We start from the raw sequence: 18,434 nt of genomic DNA, 5'->3' as shown, positions 1-18,434 counted from the left end.
TAAGGTTATTTTGCAAGTTGGTTTCCTTCACTCATCTAAAGTTTTGTATTTACTTGGTTTTGCATTGAAGGTTCCCTTTTGCAGTTGGTTTGTCTGCTAAACCAAGGCCTGGATTGCATGTAGAGGGTACATCTCTTCTTGAGGGTCTGTTAAAAGCTAGGCAAGGCTGCATGATAGTTTGGTGACAGAATGCCCACCCACCCATCATGTGGGAGACCTGGGCTCAATTCCTCCCCCCAAAATAAAATAATAATAATAATAGTAAAATTTTGTAAATATGTAAAAAAAGAACACTTCGACAACAGTAGACCCCAAAGTCAGAAGGAGATACTCCAAGATATATTGAGAATGAACTCAGACTGGTACCTACAAAGGGAGAGAAAATTAAAATTATATAGATAGATAGATATAGATATAGATATATAAATAATAAATAAATAAGGAGAAATAAAATATAAATATTTAAAAATGTATATGAATAAAAATAAAAGCATGATAATACTACTAATAAAAATATAGAGAGAAAAAATATATTTAAAAAAATACAAAACTAGGCGTATAGGGAGTTTGCCACTTACCACTTCTTTCCAGCAGGTGGCGCTCCTAAGGCACCTCCTGCCCTCAGGCCTGCCCCTCCCTGACTACAGTGGCTGATTGGGAAGATGGTGTATTAGTTAGGGTTCTCTAGAGAAACAGAATCAACAGGGAACACTTGCAAATATAAAATTTATGAAAGTGTCTCACGTGACCGTAGGAACGCAGTCCAAAATCCACAGGGCAGGCTGCGAAGCCGATGACTCCAATGGATGGCCTGGATGAACTCCACAGGAGAGGCTCACCAGCCAAAGCAGGAATGGAACCTGTCTCCTCTGAGTCCTCCTTAAAAGGCTTCCCATGATTGGATTTAGCATCACTAATTGCAGAAGACACTCCCCTTTGGCTGATTACAAATGGAATCAGCTGTGGATGTAGCCGACCTGATCATGACCTAATCCTATGAAATGTCCTCATTGCAACAGACAGGCCAGCGCTTGCCCAATCAGATGAACAGGTACCACAACTTGGCCAAGTTGACACCTGTCCCTAACCATGACAGATGGCATGCAGGTAGGGGGCTGCACCTGGCCCCCTGTAGCACCCTAGCACTTGGGACAGGGAAGCTGACTGCAGCACCCAGGGGAGAAGCCAAGCCCCAGCGCGTAGTGTCTGGTGAATCCACCAAAATACTATGCCTGATGGGTCAGCTATTTGCAGTACCAGGGCTGGGCAACTGCTCCCCGTGCCCAAGGGGCATGGCTCTTAACAGTGGATGGACAGGCATGCCTCCAGGCTTGTGGAGGTTTCCCCAGCCAGCAGCTAGGGCAGGCTGGAACAGAGGGACAGTCAGTTCCTTTGGCTCTGCACTTCTCTGCATACCGCCTCCACCTCCAGTGGGGGTCAGAGCCATTCAGATCCACCCTGCTCTCCCCTTCCAGATCCCCCTTCCTCTCTCATCCCCAAGAAACATTGAAGACCCTGTTTGATCACTCACCTGCACTGGAACTGCAGTCTGGGTCATTCTCTCTGATCCCTATCTTATTCCATGGAGGAGAGATGAATTCATTCCACCCTACTCTGCCATTTTCCCAGAAGTCTGGGCATGTGCTTCTTTAAAATGTAGAAGGTAGAGCAGGTGGTAGAAAATAGGTGCTAAACTGGTTATAGGATAATTGGCATTATACCTAAGTTAAATTATTGATGTGTATGCTTTAGTTTTTGCATGATCTGAAAGATGCTGTTAGTTGGTTAAATCACCCACCCTTCTCAGCCCTTTGCTGTTGCCTTACTCCTTTATATAGACTTGAGAAGCTAAATTCCCTTCCAACCTCCCTTGCAGGTAGAAGTGGCCATGTGAGTTTTAACCAAGACAGTAGAGAGCTTTGGGGAAAGCTTTTGATTTCCTAATAAAAGGAACTGATGGTATTTGTATAGCCTTTTCATACTCTCTTATTCCTTGAATGTAGATTAATTCCTGGAGCTGATGAATGTGTGTATTGGGGGCGTGTGGGGTTGGGGTAACAGGGGGTTACCTATCTTGTAACCATGAGGGAATGTCAAAGAAAATTAAAGACAGTAGCCCTGAAGTTGTTAAGCTGCTGAATGCCAGCAGCTACGTATCTCCAGATTTCTTATTATATGTATATTTTTAATTTAATTTTCATTTTTACCAACAAATTTAAAACTTGAAAAATGTTTTAATATGTTAGGGATTTCCATATTTCTAAATAAATGGTGATACTCATACTTCTTGATTTATCTGTTTTACCATTAGCTATTGATTTTCTATTACAATGAATAAGAATTTAATCCTCTTATAGCTTCTCATCTTGCCCATCTCCTGGGGTCAAATCAGCATTTACTACTTACATGGTTGTGCCTATGTTTGTATTATTCAAAGCTGATTCAAGTAACGTATTATGATTATACTTCCTTTCTCATACAAATCTTTTTCTCAAAACAGTTTCCTTTATTCCTTGTTTTACCTTTATTTATCTTTCTGTGTACCTATCAGCAGTACCTATCCCTAAACCCTCTGGTTAAAGTTTAAATCTCCTCTCAGTACCTTAAAAATATAAGTGTTTTTCAGGTCCTTTTTTTTTTCTTGGAGATCTCTTCCTGGAACCTTCTATCCTCCTATACCATTTTGGACTGACTGCTTTCTCTGCCTGCTACACAACCTTTGTATATTTCCTGGACTTTTCCTTCAATACCATTTTCAGAATTTCCTTTGCCTCTCTTCTTTATTGGATCCTTTATTTCTTGGATCCCATGTTTTTCTCTTTGTTCATTTGTTTCCTTTGCTTTGGTGAAGCATATCATTCAGTAGTTTCTTGAGAATGCATGGGAAATAACTTTCTTGAATCTTGATTGACAGTTTGGCTAGGGTTAGAAATTATGTGCTGCAAGATTTTTGAAGTTATTATTTCAATGCGTTTTAGTTTCCGTTGTTAATGCTGAGTAGTTCTATGCTATTCTGGTTCCTAATCCTTTGTAATCGGATCATCTTTGTCTCTTTGGAAGCTTTTGGAATCTTTGTCAGTCATAATATTTCACAATTTCATAGTGATGTGAAATCCTGGTGTGGATCTTTTTTCCTTCATTATGCTAGGCTCTGTGGGGGCCCTTTCAGTCTTTAAATTCATATCCTTCAGCTCTGGCTTAGTATGGTACATCATCCTCACCCTCAACTGTTTCGAAGTTCTGGCATTACATAATTTCCAAACCTAGCCAAACTTGCTACCAATCAGAGTCTCTCCAAAAAGTAAACTTTTGGCATTTTTCCCAGCTGTCTGGGTCAAGTGCGAGTCTTATAAAGGCTTTAAACTAATCCATTTCTAACTCTAATCTCACCCTCCAACTTTAGAGGTTCTGATAGCTTCTTAGCCTTTCCAGAGTTTGAGTAGGTATTATGGATTGAATCATGTTCCCTAAAAAGAAATTTTCAAATCCTAACCTCCCATCCTGTAAATATGAACTCATTTGTAAATAAAATTTTTGAATATTTTATTCAGTAAGATGAAGCCAAACTGGATTAGTATAGGCCTTAATCCAATAAGGTTGGTGTCTTTATAGGCAGAGGAAATTTGGACACAGTTGGGAAGAGATAGACAGGGAGAGAGAAGGCCATTTGACACAGGCAGAGATTGAGTGTGGATTACCTGCAAGCCACCACCAGAATGCTACAGAAGTCAGAGAAAACATGAGCCAGCTGACAACTTGAGTTTGGACATCTAGCCTCCAAAACTGTGAGACAATAAATTCCTGTTGTTTAAGCCAACCAGCCTGTGGTACTTTGTTATAGCAGCCCTGGTAAACTAAAATAATAGGCAAATTGCTTTTACTGCGAGACCCCAATATATATAATAGCTCAAAATAATTTCTTTTTTCTGAAGTAACAGTACTAGTAGAAAGATCAGCAGGACAGCCCTCTTCTGTGTAGTCATTTAGGAACCCAGGCTGACAGAGGCTCTTCTTAATATGTGGCTTCCAAGGTTATCCTAGAGGAAAGCTTCATTCTAGTCACTTTGAAAAGGAAAATAATGTAGAGGATTGTGTACAGGAGATTTTTATGGGTCAGGTGTAGAATTGTTGTTTGTCACTTCTACTCACTTTCAGTTGGCTAGAACTCAATCATATGGCCACACCCAACTGCAAGGAAGTCTGGGCAATGTAATCAAGGATCTTCCCAGTAAGATCTTATTCTTCAAGTAAGAAGGGAAGAGCACAGATTTTAGCAAACAGTAGGCAGCTTCTGCCACTCCAGAGTTCTTGAAGTGAAATAATGTGGTACTTAACTTCTCTAGTCTTGGTCAGTTACTACTTTTTTGTCTGCTTTTCAGATTCCAAACTTTTGTCTGCATCTCTCTCTCTCTCTCTCTTTCTTTCTTGTTTCCTACCTTTAGACTAGGTGGGAGGTCTTTGATTAGATAGTTTTTGAAGCCCCTTCCAATCTACAGTTCTAATTTACTAAGTATGGTCCTGACAGAAACATACACCCTGCTTTAATATGACTTGAGCTAGGAATCCAGGCTTATTAGTGAGAGAGATTAGAATGAATAATTTCTATTTCTTTTGAGGAACAAAACATTCTCCCCATATCACATCAGGAAATCTGAGACAGCATTTCCTCTAGCTCCTTGTCAAGCTAAGAAGCTCTCATTTTCTTTATAAATGTCTTCTCCTCCCCTTTACCCAAGGGTGCTAATTTAGAACATGCTTTGCCAAGAATCAGTATATTTTGGGAATGCAATTCTTCACCTCACCAGGGTTATGGTGAGTCATGACTCTGACTCCATTCTTCCTTAGAAATCTGTAAGTTGGTAGATAATATGGTGCATCTCCATTTCCTCCCTTTTTTCAGGGAATATTCTTGGTCTTGTTCTATAGAGTGACTCTCTTCCCCCATCATTGGAGTATCATCTAGTACGTGCTAGATAGAAGTTTGGAGTTAGACTCTTTCCTTTGAAGGATTTTAAATGTTATTGTGAGCTGGAGATAAGATGCATGAATATAGAAATTTCTTAGGTCAAGATTACTTCTTTTCAAGAGATGGCTTACACTCCTGGGGGTCACTTTTGGAAGAAACAGTAGAGCATGCCATATATTTTTCCAAGGAATTCTCCTAAAGTCTACCAGAGAGCAGACTTGAACTCACACAGCTCATTCTGCTTCCAAATATTAGGTATCCCCCCACAGATATAAGGTCTAATTAAGTTCCCTGCTTGTTGGTCATTCTCTCTACCTTTATACATTTACCTTTTAGCCTGCTGAAGAGAAGGGAAATGGATGATAGGTATTTGGCAGGAGGAGACAGTGGTTTGAGGTCCAGGGGATATCAATGAGGATAATTCCTATGGGTTATGCTAGGTTCCAAAGTATGTCACCTGAAAGTGTTGCTCAGGAGATATGAAATCCTGTTTTTCCACTCTGTTCCAAGGATGACAGAGTCCCCAGGAAAGACGAGCCACCAAGGATTCAAGCAGACCGATCCAAGAGATAAGACTTTGAGAGAGTGAGTCATGAAATAGAAGTAGACAGAGCTTCTGACTTCCAGAGCTAGGTAGATTTCTTTGGCCTGTGAGAAAATGCGGCCCTTTCTCTAGGGCACTGGTTTACAGTCAACTGGTAAGATATAGAAATCACTTGTTCTACATTGACTAACGACACTTTCCTCCTGAAATGCCCTTGTGAGGGGAGGGGAGGCAGCAGGCCCGATAATCTGGATCACAAGGGTCCCTCAATTCTCTTTAGCCACAGAATATTCATTGGCTCTATCCACATTTTCCAGGGTCCTCTTTCATTCACTCGGGGTGGCTTTCTGCAAATTGGTTTATATACCTGCTCTGATAACACCATTGAACCCTGCCCCCTACCCCACTTGAAGAAAGAATACATAAGTAAAAATAGCTCAGTTATGTGAGACTTCTTCATTATTTCTGTGATACCTGGGAAACAGTGGGAGAGGCGGGAAGTAGCCTGTCACTAAGAAACCTCTGCTTTCTCTCCTTCAAGCAACCTCATAACATTCTGCAGAGACGCCTCATGGAAACCAACTTGTCTAAGCTTCGAAGCAGTCGTGTCCCTTGGGCCTCCAAGACCAACAGACTCAATCAGTCTAAGTCAGAGGGGCTAAAGAAGTCTGAGGATGATGACATGATTTTGGTTTCTTGCCAGGTAATGTTCTGAGAGCAGCTTTTCTAGGATTTTGTGGAAAGCAGGATTTGGGGGGCCCTATGTGATCACAATAATGGGTACTCTCCTCCAAATGCTGTAGAATTGTGGAAATTCATAAATGGGCTTTCTGTGGGCCACTCATTACAACTCTGAATGTGTAAGTAAAAATATTTTGCATGCATGGGTACCTTTATGGGAAGAAGGACCACAGCTTTCATCAGTTTTGCAAAGGGATCTGTGATTTAAAAACAAGAGAAAGAAAGAAAAAAGCTTGACCTACTTGATAGATAGAATGAAACCTCTGTAATTCCATGGGATCCTCTCTCTAGCAGTGGATTCAGCAGAAAAGAGAGCCTCTCAAAGGCAGACTCAGCAATGGGTAAAGATGGAAGGGTGTGCTCTCCCACTCTTGTGATATCAGTTGCTTGCTTTTTGGATTTCCATTTCCATTTGCTTCTCAGGCTCCTGTTGAACAGTGTATTTCCTTTCCATAGTGTGCTGGAAAGGATGTGAAAGCCTTGGTTGACACAAGCTGTCAGTATAATCTTATCTCTTCAGCCTGTGTGGACAGATTGGGGTAAGTAGCCACTTGGGCTAGCTGAAAGTCAGATGTAAATGTACTTTTTGCGTGAATCAATTTTGAGATTATAGATGGTAAGGATCTTCACAGAGTTTCTAAGAGAACTGTGTAAAGCTCAGATCTAAGCTAGAACCAGAATCCTTAATAGAGGCAGAGAGTGGTGGGTTGTTGGGAAGCTGGTAGAAATCATGAGCCAAGCAAGACTATTAAATTTTGAGCAAAGACCTCTGGACTCTGGAATGAGAAAGCATGAGATTCAGGGCTTAGTGTGTTCCTGCTCTAATCCACCAGATAATAAATTAGAAGGTTATGCCCTGGTGCTGTACCCCAGAAGAATAAAAGCAGTGATGTGATTGGCCTCAGCTTGCTCAGGTTCCTTCTGGGACCACACTGCCTGTCCCTAGAAACTGGCAATAGGGCTGCAAGTGCTACTGGGCATGGGCTATCATAGGGGTAATTAACCAATAGTTTTTTAGTGCCCTTCCTTTCTGTGAAGACCATATAAAATCAGGTCCCATTGCCGCCCCTATTGGGAATTGGGTGTGAGCAGATACCGCATATGTTAAATGGCTTCAGTGCTCCCTCTGAATTGGGTTCTGCCTCTTTTAGTCAGAGAAAACCATTTTCTTTCCTAACTCCTTTTTCTTCAAACTATTTATTTCCTTCTTCCTACTCTTTCCTCCAAAGTACCAACCAGATGGGCCCTAAGATTGAGTCTAGAATCAGAAGGACCAAACCAATACCCTTTTCCACATTTCTAGCCCGAAGTGCAGTAAGTTATTCCCCAGCCCAATTCTCTGTGATGAAATAATTATTAGGATAGATACAGTGACCCATTTTGGGCTGCGTTTAAGATGTCTGTATTCTTACGTAAGGCCTGCACAAAATTTGATATATATAAGCAGTGACTACATAATCTAATCACCTGTCTACCCTGTCTTCACCTCTTACCACCACCATCACTCTTTGTAGTTGGTTCTATGGATTTGTACGCTGATATTTAAGATGAGTCGTAGGAAGGCAGTCTGAGATACAGGTACTCTTGTGGAAAGAATCCTGAGCTTTTTATGTGGTGAAGATATGAGATATAATGCAGTGTGATGGTTCCAGAAAGACTAATAATGTCCTGATGCATAATTAGGGAACAGATTGCCATGATTACAGAGGAATTAATAACCATCTGTAAAACTGCAATTATATTTCTTTTGGATGGGCTATAACAGCAAAGGAGAGGAAATGAAGGGAAGCAGATGTCTTGGCATAGAAAATCCATAAGTATTTATCTACCAATCTAATAGCTTGAGAGCTACCTGTTCTAATTAGCTTATATAACTCTGTGAAACCTTTGTGCTATTTCTCACTTTCCTCCCTTGAACAAATAAGTTAAATTCATTAAGACCTTCTGTATGATATTCTTGCTGACACCAATATCAGTGCACTTATCAAATAAGTACCTGCCCCCATTGACCTTATAGCCTAAGACAAATTGATGAGGATAGAAAATATAGAAAGGACAAAGAGAAAATTAGACATTGAACAAAGCATCTTCTAAAACTATGGATTAGCCTGTCTACTCAGATCTATTACCCAAAGTTGGGTAGAAAAAGACATTAATATGCCTCACACATAGGCAGGGATGTTAGGATGCAAAATGGGATTCTCTGAGTATGTGAGCTCCCCTCTTGCCAGTTCAGGAAGTGAATATAAGATTTTTGAGAACACGAGCCAAATCTTTAATATCTCTCTGGCACATTAAAAACAGATTGCTAAAATAACAAGTGTAGGCCAGCTAGCACTTTTTTGGTAAATTAATCTCAGGAAATCCCTGGAGAATTCTTATTGTGGATCAGAAGTTAGTCATTGCCAGATTCCACCAGAAGCCGCTGCCAAGGAGATTCCAGTATCTTCCTCTTTGGTGCAGACTCAAGGAGCATGTCAAATCCCACAAGCATGAAGGGGAGAAGCTTTCTTTACCCCGGCATCTCAAAGTAGTGGGCCAGATTGAGCATCTAGTGATCACATTGGGCTCCTTTCGCTTGGACTGCTCAGCAGCTGTGATTGGTGAGTAGAATTGGGGACTGGACCTATGACCCCTAATGTACACGCGCTCTCTACCTCCACCAAGACTTCATGAAATCTTGTGCCTATAAATATTGGCTTCTTTGAAATCTCAAATTTTTACTTTCTTGTACTGTAGATCTTGTTCCTGCATTTGTCCTCCAAAGCATCAGCTCAGCCAAGAGCTACATTCAATACCTGTTGAAAATTACTTAGAAAAAGAAGTGGGTAGTTTATGAGGAGAAACTTAAGGGGCAAGAAAATAAACATTTTTGTGTGCAAGTGAAAATAGCCCCTGAAAGTTTTCTATGACCTAGTTGGAAGTAGAGGGCAAGATCTTCTTACTTCTTTGCCATTAATCCTTTGATAGTTTCACATCATCTCCTTCTGCATTTCCGCTCAGGTGCTGTGTATAAATTACTCTAAGTTAGTGGGTTTTGTCTAAATGCCTTTGTCCTTTAGAATTAAGAAGACCTGGGTGTGAATCCTGGTTATATCACTCTTTTTTAACTATGTGAACTGAGAAAATTACTTAAAATAATAGATGTTCAACTGATGTTTATTTGAAGGATGGAGGGAGGGAGGGAAGGGTAGATGGAACCTGATGGTGATCAAGCTGATTTCTAAAGCAGCATGGAAATGACTGAATCTTAAATTTGGGGTTTCTTTTTTCCATTAGATGACAATGAGAAAAACTTGTCTCTTGGTCTCCAGACTCTCCGATCCCTGAAGGTGGGATTAATTCCACTTTTACTTTGCTACTTCTTCAATGAGGAGGGGTCCTCTTAATGGGATAGAGCATAATGGAGTCATTGACAGTGACCCGTGGTTCTCCCTTGTTTTCAGTGCATCATAAACCTGGATAAGCACCGGCTGATCATAGGGAAGACAGACAAGGAAGAAATTCCTTTTGTAGAGACAGTTTCCTTGAATGAAGACAAGTGAGTGCCCACATGGGTCAGGCTAAAACAAGTCCATCTGTCATGAGTTGGGGGTGGGGCAGAGAGGGGTCTAAGATAGGATATGGAGTTGTGTCCTGCCTTTGGCCTTTAATCATACTACGAGCCCACGTCTGCCCACCCCCAGAATTCACCATCCTATAAAACTCTCTCACCCATACGAGAATGAGCAGTAATAATACCACACGGAACATGGTGGGGAAAATGAGTAGCTTTTAAATCAAAATTTTACTTACCATCAGCCTAACTTCTTTGAATCTGATGTAATTTCTTCTGATATTTCTTTCCATTTCAGCACTTCTGAAGCATAGCTACAGCCTGCAGCGTGTCTACATGTATGCATACACATCATGTTGACAGATTGAGAAAACTGGGTTTGAATCAAATGCAGTAACAGCTTGCTGTGGACCAAGTCCTTCCCTCTAATAGAAGTTCCAAAACCTCATCCCCACCCAGACCTCTCTAGACTTTAGTCTGTTCTTAGAGATATTGTCTGGTTATAACCATTGTTTTTACTCCTTTGATCACTTAAGTTATAGACCTTTTTAACACTGCCAGGTCCTCTTATGGCCTATTTCTCTGCTTCCTCCAGGAATTTGCTTTTATTAGTGAAGTTTAGGGGCTTCCAGGTTCTATTTCCCCGTGAACACACTTGCTTCTTTTCCTGTAGTTAAATGTATAATAAACAGGAACCTGATCTTTACCTTTTTTTCAACTGTTTCAAAGATATGTAGGAAATCTGTGTCTTGGAATTAGGATTTCTTCTAATTCATTCATTGATTTCTTAAGTATGAATTTATCTGAAAGAACCCAGAGAGATTATCTATTCCATCCCTTTCATTTAAAAGTCCAGAGAGGCAAGTAAACTGCTGAAGGTCAAATACTAAGTCAGTAAGTGTTAGAAGAGATCTAGAACTCAGATCTGACTTCCAAGCCAAGATTATATTTATTTTCTTATGCTGTCTGATTTGTCTTGAAGTCTTGAGCGCAGGGAAAAGAGGTGGAATGTATAAAAAGGTAGGGAAGGAAAATGGTATGCTTTGGGGCTAGATGCTAGGGGCATCCAGGTAACTCTCTCTCATGTGTGCTAAATAAATTCACTGGGCCAAAAATATGCTATTGAAACATTTATATTGGTACCTGATAGCTGAGCGTACAAAAATGAATGAGGCAGTCTCTCACCTTGAACATTTTGGAGGGTAGAAGGGGGAAGGAACCACAGAAGAGGGAAAGGAACATTAATTCCTCTCTAAGAGGGAATTGAAGGCTTCAGTATATGATTTAGGTATTCATTGTCAGGTATTTATACCTCCAAGGTCCAGTTACTAATTTCTGTCTCATGTCTGAAATAACTGAGAACAGGAATTGGGAAAGGAGAAAAAATTCCTGAGAATTTTTTAAATGGGGATGAGTAGGTAGAATCGGTCGTGAGGAGGCCTACAAAGGGAAACCTTTCTAGAATGGAGGTAGGGAATGATGCTTCCAGGTAGGAAATTGAGGGGTGGGAAACTGTTCAGCTCTGGCTTAGAAAGAGGCAAGTCAGGAGCTGTAGTGTTATAGACAAGTGTATCTAACTGCCCAGTATTTCCTGATTCCTTTCAAAGAGTTGGGGGAAATCATAGGTATTTCTAGAAGTTTTTTTTGTTGTTGGGTTGTCAGCTTCTGTAATGGAGTCTGCCCTTCAATTTGGTCCTAAAAGAGTTCAGAGAAGTTAGAAAAATAACCAGCTTTATCACTGTAAGAGATTCCCAAGTCTATCCTGGGCTCATAGCTGTAGTTCCCAGAGTTTTCCATGATTCCACTTTGAACGTTGTCAGGTCCCCCCCTGCAATCTGTAGTCTAGTTCTCAGAGACTCCCCCTACCAAATAGCTCTTCAGAACTCTCAACATTTTTGGCCTCACAGAACCTCTCCAAGGACTAGAATCTTAGTGATCCCCATTTGAACAGCTAGATAGTCCTACCAAAGCCAACTCTCGCTGGGTCATTCTCCAGGCCCTCTTCCTCTCAGCCTGTATAGAAAAAGGTAGAGAAAATGAAGTACAGCCACAGGAATGGGGAGACCCACACCTGCAGCTCAGCAGGAGTGATCCCTGGGTTATCAGCTTTCAGTGTTCCCTCCAGCTTTACCCCATTCTTTTACCTAGGAGGGAACTGCACTTTTCCACTGAGTCCTCCCCATTTTCCTCCTCTGCTTATCTTGACACTATTTTGGCCTGCTTCTTAAGCCTAGAACTGAGTTGAAATACTTCACTTCCTAATTTCCTGCTTGAAAGTTCCACTCTGAGCCTTGATTCTTGGTCACAGATGAGGCATCCTGGCCTGGTTTCTCCTTATTTGGATTCCCTGTGAATCAAGTGAGGCCAGGAACTCTTAGATTCTGGAAAAACATAGCTGCTTCTAGCCCTTTGAGTTCAAAATTATATGGTGCCAGGGGGATGATCAGATGGCCTTTAATGGGCCTTCTAGCCTCTGAAAGTCAGTGATCTTACAGTTTTTTTAAGATAAACAATTGGGATGATCTGAATTTAGAATATCATAATCTCATTCAATGGAGTAAAATAATTTGAGTTCTCTAACCAAGTAATTGTATTTTAAACCCCAGGCTTGCTAGAGGCACCTAAAAATGTCCAGAGACAATTATGGCAAGTCTTGTGTTTCACAAACCTTTTAAAAAATGCTGTCAAGCTGATTACTCTGATAGCCCTTCTCTCCTTGATGGTCATGAGGGAGCACTGCAGCTGCTTTAAGGGGAGTGGCAAAGTAAGCAAATGACATCAGTCCTGGATCAGTTCTTCCCAAAATCCTAGAAAATTATCTTTGTGGTATCTCTGGTATAGGGGGAGCAGGTGTCTTCCCAGATCTACAAGAAGTAACCTTGTAGAACTGTTACCTGACTCATTCCTTATTAGATTTCAATCTCTAGTGCAGAGTTTGAAAAATACTTGTTTTTATCATTTGGTGTTTATATGCCTTATTCATCTGAGGAATTAATGTTTTCTGATTTTTATGTTTTGTTGCCCTACACAGACCTCACCTGTTAAGATTTTCTATTCTTTAGCTCCAAGAATCTATATGGAATGGACTTCCTGGTATGTCAGCTGCTTCACTCTGTGAAACAGATGCCTTTGCTCTGTGAAACAGAAATGTCTTTCCAGGCTGGAAACAAGGAGATGAACTGGATTTCTCCCTCTTTCTGATGCTGGGCCTCTGCATTGGCACTTTATCTGTTCAATGTTTCTGACTGTGTTGGGTTTATTTGTGAGATTCATGTAACAATAAAATGAAATCTTGCCCCTCTGTGTGCTTCTCTGACAAAGTCTGTGTGTCAGGACCCCAGCCTGGAAGGTGAGGGAGCCAAGGCACAGCCTAATCACACTAGTGTTTCTCTTATAGGGTCTTTTGAATATAGGCTTTGTGTTCCTTATTTCCTGCATTGCCTCTAGCCCTTCAGCTCTCTCTTACTGGTTGTATGTCCTTGGGAAAATTACTGAACCTCACTAAGCTTGATTTTGTAGTCTATAAAATAGGCTTATTGAAAGTGTCAAATGAGATAATCCTCACGGAGTGGTAATATATGGTAAACACTCAAAGTATTAAGTATAAAATAAAACAGTCTTTCATGGGTCAGTCAGCAGTGTGTGAGAGAACACTGATTTCCAAAGGAGGAAATATTTCTTTAGTTCAACAAATAGGAGAGGTGTAGAAAGGCGAAAGTTTGAATGAACTTGAATATATAATTAAAACCATTGTGTATATGAAGTTCCAAATAAATGCATTTTACAGATGATGGAAACTTATCTTTTAAATGTTAATATTTTTATTATTTAAACACTGTGGTTAAATAGTCTACAAATGACATGCTTTAATCATGACAACAGCTGTCACAATCTAGAATTATGGTTCTGCTACTACTCAGAAGATACTGCAATTCCACCTCAAAAAGTTTTCTGTTTTATTTTTATACATTTATTCTAAATATGAAAAATGGCTTAAAGGATTACCAAATCTGATCTTAAACAATGAGTGACAATCAAGATTCATAATATCTCAACAGTATGAAACCAACAAAATTAAGTTTTAGCAGAGCTAAAAATATATCCTGATTTTCATTTTTTAAAAGATGTATTGCCATTAGGGACACCCAAATCAATAGGCCAAGCATTTGATCTTGAGGCTTACTCTTGTGAAGCTTATGTAGTTAGGGGAGAACCTTAGCCTACCTATAGGTATGCCTAAGAGTTACTTCTGGAGGACCTCTCTTGTGCTCAAATGTGGCCTCACTCTCTCTAAGCCCAACTCTATAAGTGAAATCATTGCCCTCCCCCCTGAGTGGGACATGACATCCAGGGGTGAAAGTCTCCCTGGCAGTGTGGGTGATAACTCCCAAGGATGAGTCTAGCCCTGGCACCATGGGATCAACAATTCCATGCTGACCAAAGAGGGGAAAGAAGTGTAACTAATGAAGTATCAGCGGTAGAGAGAGTTCAAATAGAGTTGAGAGGCTACTCTGGAGGTCACTCTTATGCAAGCTTCAGTTAGACATTGCTACCTATCATAACTTGCCAAACCCCAAACAAAACCATTCCAGTCAATCCTAAATAACACATAGAGTCATATATAAGATTCTACGAACATTCCATGCACGAGGGTAACTTTCCAAAAACCTATAACCCCCAGATGGGTCCCTGGACCAGATAAGTCCTGAAACCTAGAGGCCTAGCCCCTCCAGAACATCAGCTAGTATTAGAACAACATAATAGTGACAGCCCATTCCAGCATCCAAAGTTAGAATGGGCATAGCCCAAATATCCCTGAAGAGTGGGATAGATAAAGGTGATGGTGGAGTTATATAAAGAAGGTAGGGCTTAACAAACCAATATGATTGCTGAATCATTTAATTGATATTTCTTTTAGTCTCCAGTATCTTAGAGCAACTAGTAGTAAAAGCCTAAAATTGTGGAAACTCTGAAATCTGTTCTACAACTAATTGTTGTACTGTGCTTTGAAATTTATTGCTTTTTTGTGTATATGTTATTTTTCACACACACACACACACACAAAGTTGATTGTGATGAAAAAAATATCTATTCCTTCCAGCCTCCTATATTCTGGAGCAACTAGAAGCAAAAATCTAAGAGGATGGTATGGTAGACCATGACAAACTCTGGGATCTGTCCTGTAACTACTTGTCGAAGAGTGCTTTGAAAACTATTCTTTTTTCTTTCTTTGCTTTGTATATATGTTATATTAAACAATAAATTTTTTTTTTTACGAGACATAGTATAAAGGCTGGAATACCAAAAAAATCTATTGCACTTGCACATTGGGGAGATGGATTTACAGAAGTTCATGTGAAGAAGATATTGGTGTTTTTGTTTATTAAATATTCTATATGTAGGACTTCATTAAATTATATACTATATTATATTCTAAATTAAGGGCTCTGTGTAGGAGGTGTCATTTGTAACAACAGGGGCATGGTTGCATTTTGTGGAGCATCTAGAAAAAGGCAATGGTAACATGATTATTACAGCTTCAGAGCTGTCATGTAGAGTGTTCTTTCTGGTACCAGAAGGTAAGCATTACCAGTAAGTATAGGTTGCAGAGGCATCTCCTGACTCAGTTGGAGGAAAGTCTCTACTATAAACTGGGAACTATGTGAACCTCTGCAAAGAAATAATATTGTTCACAGTTTTCCAGAAGGGACAGCTAACACTCATGGCAATTTCAAGATAGAACTATTTAGCACAATGATATCAGTTGTCTCTAAGTTGTCTTTCACTGAAAGTAGAAGTTGGGATTTCATTCTTACCCATGTTATGAAAGGTATTTCTGCATTGGATTGAAGGTTAGATAAGGAGACCTCCAAGGTAATTTTCAATGCCAAAATTATTTGTTTCTAGGACATCTTTATTAAATAGCATTGTGAATCAAGTGTAGTTTCTGTTGACTCATGGCCATTATTATGAACATCAACTCATCAATTTGGATTGAAATGAGCTCTTTACCCAGCTTTGAAGGGTCATAGACTGCTGTTCTCAAGAAATCAGAAAGTTCAGACAAGCTAATCTGTGTTGTAGCTCTGACTCCTTTTGTCAGCTGCTGCTGCTTCCATTTTCAGTGCATCCTCAACTATATGTTACTTTCTTATTTTGCACTCACTTGTCTGGCTGGTGACCTGCTGGTGACTCTATTCTCACATGATATCAAGTGCATGAGCATTGTACAGGTGTTTTTGGAGGGATCTTTTAATTCAAGGATTTTGTATGTTCTAGAATATTGAGGCTGCCAGGTACCTGATGAGAATGGAGAAAAGGCTGGGCCTTTACTTGCTTTTTTTAAGTAGTGACTTGTCCAAAGGTTTTAGCAGCCTGATAGATACAGGCTTTATTTCTTCTTTCCAGCACTTTTCTCACACTCTTTCCTGTACCCATACCTCTTCCAGAAAGTCCCAGCTACCATAACAAAGAGGGAATTTCAGTCCTGCCATTGCTTTTGCTAGAGCCAGAGTAACGTCTCAATTTGTAATTAATATAAGAAAACCTAACCCTCCAGGGAACCCAGATGCTCCGGTATTGAAGGGGCCGTCCATTTCACATGCACACGTGCCTTAAACAGGGAAAGTAGGTTGCCTTGAACAAGGAAAGTAGGTTGGGAAAAGGGAATATGGTTGATCTAGTAGAGATATTTGTGTGTGCCAGGAAAAGACTTGTGGGGCAGAGGGAATGGAAGTATATAATTTTCTTTACTGTGAACTTGAATAAAAGGAATTTAACTTTGCTTTCATTAGTTGGCAAACTAATGTGGGCTATCTTGGGGTTCTGTTAGGAAATGCTGGACTCCTCAGATACACTGGAAGACCTTTGTACATGGGAGACTACTATAATGATTCTCATCTTGCTTATTCTAGAAATAGGTTGTGGGGCATCCAGAAAAGGGCAATGGTAATTATTATTAATAATAATGAAGGGCAGTGGTGAATAAAATGAGAATTTTATTGGTGTTAGAACTGCCCATATGAGAAAGCAATTACCCTGGTTTTGACAGTCCTACAGAAACTGCTCCCCACCTATCTGAGCTCATAATAATTTCTCTGTAGCATATGGGAACCAACTGGGGGATAAGAAGTTAGTTGTAACTGATTAAATTGACTTTACAAACCACTAATTGGTTTGTACCTAGAAGTCTAAAAAATACTGCATTGTGTCCCACTAATTACCAGTCCTTTTTATATACACAGAGCTTCCAATTATATTTCTAATGCCTCACTCTTACTTATGAGTGGATAGCCAAAAGATCTCATGACATTTAAGAAAAGCTTAATGAACACTTACAAAGAAACTCAACACAATTCAAGATGTTAAAGAAAACATTTAAAAAATATATTCTCAGAGAAATAAAAGATATAATACCCAACAAATAGCACAGAGTTCTATTTTTAAAGGGGTTGTATAAGAAAGTGCTCTAGTAGATTTAAAACGTGTAACAGAAATTTAAAAATTCATAAGAAGTGTTGGAAGTTGGAAATCTTTGTGGGAAATAGGGAAGAAATGATAAAATGATCCCAGGGCAATATCTATGCAGTATGCCTAGAGAGCAACCAGTCTAGATTGAAGAAGGATGATGGACTCCTGGAAAGTTATCTCCAATTTAAAAAATAAACGGAGAATACTTGATGTGTTTGAATGTATTGGGCAGAGAGTTTGGGATACATTAATTATAGATAATTAGAATGTTAGGTACTTAAAAAAGTTAGCCTCGGGTAAAAAGCCAATGACTAACTTCAGTCATAAGAAAAAAAAATCACCATATGCTAATTGGCTCAGTTATCAATATGTACATAGTTACCATAAATTATGAGTGATTTATCTAAATAGGGTGATACATGTAATATTGAGGGGGGGAGAAATAATACATGTTTTTATGAGGTGGCTTAAGAGTAGTAGATTCCTATCTTATTTCCTATAGTAACAAGTAAAATAGCCCAAAATGAAAAATCAAGAACTAGCTGTATAAGCATGTTATGTAGAAATAGGAAGATGGTTAAAAGATAAGGCAGAGGTTGTCTCTGGGGAGAAGAAATTGAGATTGAGGAATGTTGGGGCAGAGTCTGCTGTTTTCTTTATAAGCCAATGATACTATATGGTTTCTTAAATGTATTATTGATAAAAATTAAAATGGGGGCGGGCCGCGGTGGCTCAGCGGGCAAGAGTGCTTGCCTGCCATGCCGGAGGACCTCGGTTCGATTCCCGGCCCCAGCCCATGTAAAAAAAAACAAACAAACAAACAAAATATAATAAAACAAGAAAATGTTTAAAGATGTTTCCCTTTCTTCCTCCCTTCCATCCTTCCTTCCTTCTCTCTGTCTTTCCTTCCCTTCCTCCCTTAAAAAAAAAAAAAAAAAAAAAAAAATTAAAATGAATAAATTAACATTTCATTTATTCGAAAATCTTAGTTATCAAGGAGGAGCTGTTTTCATAAAGTATAATGACATCGGGAAACAGTCCTGGCTTAGCACCCCTCTGAAACTCAAAATTCTTCTTACTTCAGTTCTGAAACTTGTTTTACTTTATTTTAGGGGCTCCAGTAACTTGACAGCAGTAATGGCAGCGGTTCTAGGAAC

The 18,434-nt window shown here is 39.7% G+C and overlaps 1 protein-coding gene across 3 annotated transcripts in view; it reads left to right on the top strand.

Moving 5' to 3' along the window:
- The window catches only part of NRIP3 (nuclear receptor interacting protein 3), a 36,025-nt gene extending 21,280 nt beyond the window's left edge, over window positions 1-14,745 (top strand). Inside the window, exons 2-8 of one of the 3 annotated variants that reach the window (XM_077113951.1) lie at window positions 6,052-6,213; window positions 6,708-6,790; window positions 8,715-8,854; window positions 9,531-9,583; window positions 9,698-9,792; window positions 10,106-10,145; window positions 12,870-14,745. In XM_077113951.1, the coding sequence (XP_076970066.1) occupies window positions 6,052-6,213; window positions 6,708-6,790; window positions 8,715-8,854; window positions 9,531-9,583; window positions 9,698-9,792; window positions 10,106-10,121 (549 nt within the window). In that variant the 3' untranslated portion in view covers window positions 10,122-10,145; window positions 12,870-14,745. Of the gene's footprint in view, window positions 1-6,051; window positions 6,214-6,707; window positions 6,791-8,714; window positions 8,855-9,530; window positions 9,584-9,697; window positions 9,793-10,105 lie in introns of all 3 variants that reach the window. The other 2 variants (XM_077113950.1, XM_077113949.1) reach the window with 2 other exon arrangements.
- The last annotated feature ends 3,689 nt before the right edge of the window (window positions 14,746-18,434 follow it).

This window comes from Tamandua tetradactyla, chromosome 8 (assembly GCF_023851605.1).
Source record: "Tamandua tetradactyla isolate mTamTet1 chromosome 8, mTamTet1.pri, whole genome shotgun sequence".
Lineage (NCBI taxonomy): Eukaryota > Metazoa > Chordata > Mammalia > Pilosa > Myrmecophagidae > Tamandua > Tamandua tetradactyla.
The sequence above is the reverse complement of the archived record's forward strand: the minus strand, read 5'-3'. Positions and strand labels throughout refer to the sequence as shown.